Raw genomic sequence first — 2,988 nt, 5'->3', positions numbered from 1 at the left:
CGCACGAGTATTGTGAGTCACTCGTTTATCATTTTTATTTTTTAAGAATGTTAGGGTCTTTCTTGCAATTCTATTTTAATATTTTGGAGGAATTTTCACATTTCATGTTATTTGATTTTAATTTAATATTTATTTTTTCCTTTGTGTATTTTTTTTTAATAAAAATATTTTTTATTTTCAATTATGAATAGTTTAATTTGGAATGAATATATTATCTTGATTAGAGTAATTTTTTTATTAGAATTGATAACCCACAATTTATTGAAATAAAAAATGAGATACAAAATAGAGAATTAGAATCTAAAATAAATAAATATTAGATTCACCAAAAAAATGAAAAGATTACAACCTTTGACAAAAGAAAAATAAAACCATATCTCAACTAGATCAAACTATACATCAACATCACAAGGAGCAACAGATGATTTATTTTGATTGTGTGAAAAAAAGCGGTGACACTAACAGTATGATTACTCACCTCAATTAATGTTGTAAGAGAAAATTGATTTTTCGATCTCTCACTTAGTAATATGTAATAATTTTTTTTATTTTTAAGACATATTTAGATAATTAGGGTACTACTTACTATCTTTCATGATGTCTATGTTTATCCACATTAAAAAAAAATTATATATATATATATGATAACATAGTATATATATTACCCACAAAGATTGACGTAAACTTCAATAGTCTAAAAACAAATGGTTTTAAGTTTGAATCCTATAAATATACAAAAACACTAATTATTGACGAAGATCAACTCTTTTATAAGGCTCACATCGCCTTTAGACTAATTTAGAGTTGGTGGTTCATATATAAAACACTGATCATGAGCCAAAACCTAGAAAATGAACTGAAAATTAATATTTGACAGCCCATATTATCTTACAAAAGTAGGGAAAAAAATAAAAAAAGATACACAAATACAGTTGATATTTCTGAAGATATTCATAAGTACATAATGAGCAAATGAGAACCAAATATATATAAGTCAGACAGAGCGACGAAGGTTGACCCAATTGAAAGCCTCTTCCATAGCTCTTATAAGTGCAGCAAGGTCCGCAGCCAAATCATTGAGATCATTATTAACAGCACTACTATTGTTACTGCTAAGAGCCAATGCCATGTCTTTCCCCTCACAAAGTGAGAACCTACAAATAGGACACTTGCCTTGGCTCTTCAACCAAGGAACAAAGCAGTCATGGTGGAACATATGGTTGCATGGGGTCACTAAAACTTGTTCATTTGGCTCAAAGGACTCCAAGCAAATAACACAAGTAGTTTTACCTTCATCTTTTTCTTCATCTCCACTGTTATTGTTAGTAGTATTACTGCTGGTCTTGTTGTTAAAAAGACTTCTTTTCCATGCCTTTTTCCTTGGGTAAGGAGGGTTGTAGACTTGTTTTCTTACCTTCTTCATGGCCTTCTTGAATTCTTCATTTGTTAAGCCAGATTCTTGAGTAGAGCTGGGGAGATGCCATTCTCCTTGGATGTGTGGAGGTGAGTCTTGGATGAATTGTCTTAGCCTTGGGTTTACTCTTTCATTTGTGTTGTCATAGACTAGTATTCTTACTGGAGAAAATGGTTGTGAAGGGAAACTGCATGTAAATCAAAATATTGTGAATAAGTATTTTGAGTTATAAAAAGAATAATTTGAGTTAAAAACATCAAATATGTCATAATTTAGCTTTTGTGTGAAAACTGAAAAGACGTGTTTAGTTAATACCGGGATAAATTATAAGGTCCAGTTCTGACCCGTTCTTCAAAAAGCCTCCATGGAGAAAACATGTCTTCCTGCTGAATGCAATATACCATATGTAAAATTATTTATTGATTTTTTTAATATAATAGTACTTGAATAGGACTTGATTCCATTGAAGAAATCAACCATTGGATAGCCCAATGGTATGACACCAAAAAGTATAACGGGGAGGTCATGGGTTCAAATCCCTCCCCGACAGATCTGATTCGCCGTATCTGTTTATATACTGTTCACCCGGGATTCTTATATTATTCTTATACTGTACATCCGGGTTCTAGTACTGTTTGTATTCATATAAAAAAGGCGCTTGTCGCCTATTATTCAAATTAAAAAGGGTTCAACGGGCGCATTGTCCTATTATTCATTAAAAAGGGTTGAAGCGCCCCTTTTTTATGAATAGAAAAGGGTTCAACTCTTTCAACCACGTGACTGAGGCATAATAATATAATAATATGTAAATGTTAATTTGGAGTGATTTGTTCAAATTAGTTAAAAATAACTATCCTATGCTTGGAATCAAACGAACCACGTGACTGAGGCATAATAATATAATAATATGTAAATGTTAATTTGGAGTGATTTGTTCAAATTAGTTAAAAATAACTATCCTATGCTTGGAATCAAAAGGTAACGAACGGTTCACAAAATAAAAATTATTTTAAAAAAACAAATTTATTATCTCTAACGTTATGTAGAAAAAATACAAATAATAATTTTTTCATATTTTCTAAAATAAACACACTATTTTTTTAATCAAACTATATATATATGTAGAATTATAGACAAGTCATAAGTAAAATTCAAACTCCTGATCTCTAATAAATATTAAGAAAAATGAAATGCTATTTTATCACATAATAATTTGGTACCTATATATTATACTTATACACATCTCTTAGACGATTATAAAGTAATATTTTCATAAAATTTAAGCAAACATAATGATAAATTAAATTAAAAAAACTCAAATAGATGAGTTCAAACAAGCTTGAACAGTAAAAATGAGGCTAGCTAAAGGAAAAACTCAACACACCGGCCTTGATGGGTATATCGACAAAGGTACACGAGTATGTTCATCATCATAGCTATTGTTCTGAGAGCGAAAACCAGGATCTCTAACATAAGCGAGACAAGTGAAACTAAGGTCAGGGTAATAGTAGCCACTCATTCTTTCAATGTAATAATGGAAGTGGACACAATGATATTATTTACTTATTTCACTT

The 2,988-nt window shown here is 30.2% G+C and overlaps 1 protein-coding gene across 2 annotated transcripts; it reads right to left on the bottom strand.

Moving 5' to 3' along the window:
* Positions 1-833: 833 nt before the first annotated feature.
* Positions 834-2,988, bottom strand: LOC120275297 (E3 ubiquitin-protein ligase RING1). Of its 2 annotated transcripts, none has more exons than XM_039281829.1 (3): positions 2,799-2,988; positions 1,730-1,800; positions 834-1,601 (listed from the first exon to the last, which is right to left on the bottom strand). In XM_039281829.1, exons 1-3 carry the CDS (start codon positions 2,931-2,933, stop codon positions 995-997), a joined length of 813 nt encoding a protein of 270 aa, XP_039137763.1. In that variant the 5' UTR covers positions 2,934-2,988; the 3' UTR covers positions 834-994. The 2 variants fall into 2 exon arrangements, with proteins under 2 accessions (XP_039137763.1, XP_039137764.1); XM_039281830.1 differs by having other exon boundaries at positions 1,730-1,797; positions 2,799-2,987.

This window comes from Dioscorea cayenensis, chromosome 14, assembly GCF_009730915.1.
Source record: "Dioscorea cayenensis subsp. rotundata cultivar TDr96_F1 chromosome 14, TDr96_F1_v2_PseudoChromosome.rev07_lg8_w22 25.fasta, whole genome shotgun sequence".
Lineage (NCBI taxonomy): Eukaryota > Viridiplantae > Streptophyta > Magnoliopsida > Dioscoreales > Dioscoreaceae > Dioscorea > Dioscorea cayenensis.
This window is presented reverse-complemented; position numbering and strand designations above follow the sequence as displayed.

Bases quoted from the DNA above. Each gene is read 5' to 3' on its own strand.
- LOC120275297 (XM_039281829.1), bottom strand. From the start codon at position 2,933: ATGAGTGGCTACTATTACCCTGACCTTAGTTTCACTTGTCTCGCTTAT. The intron at 1,801-2,798 runs GTGTGTTGAGTT...TATTGCATTCAG, and splicing joins CGATATACCCATCAAGGCCG to CAGGAAGACATGTTTTCTCC. The intron at 1,602-1,729 runs GTATTAACTAAA...ATTTACATGCAG, and splicing joins GGACCTTATAATTTATCCCG to TTTCCCTTCACAACCATTTT.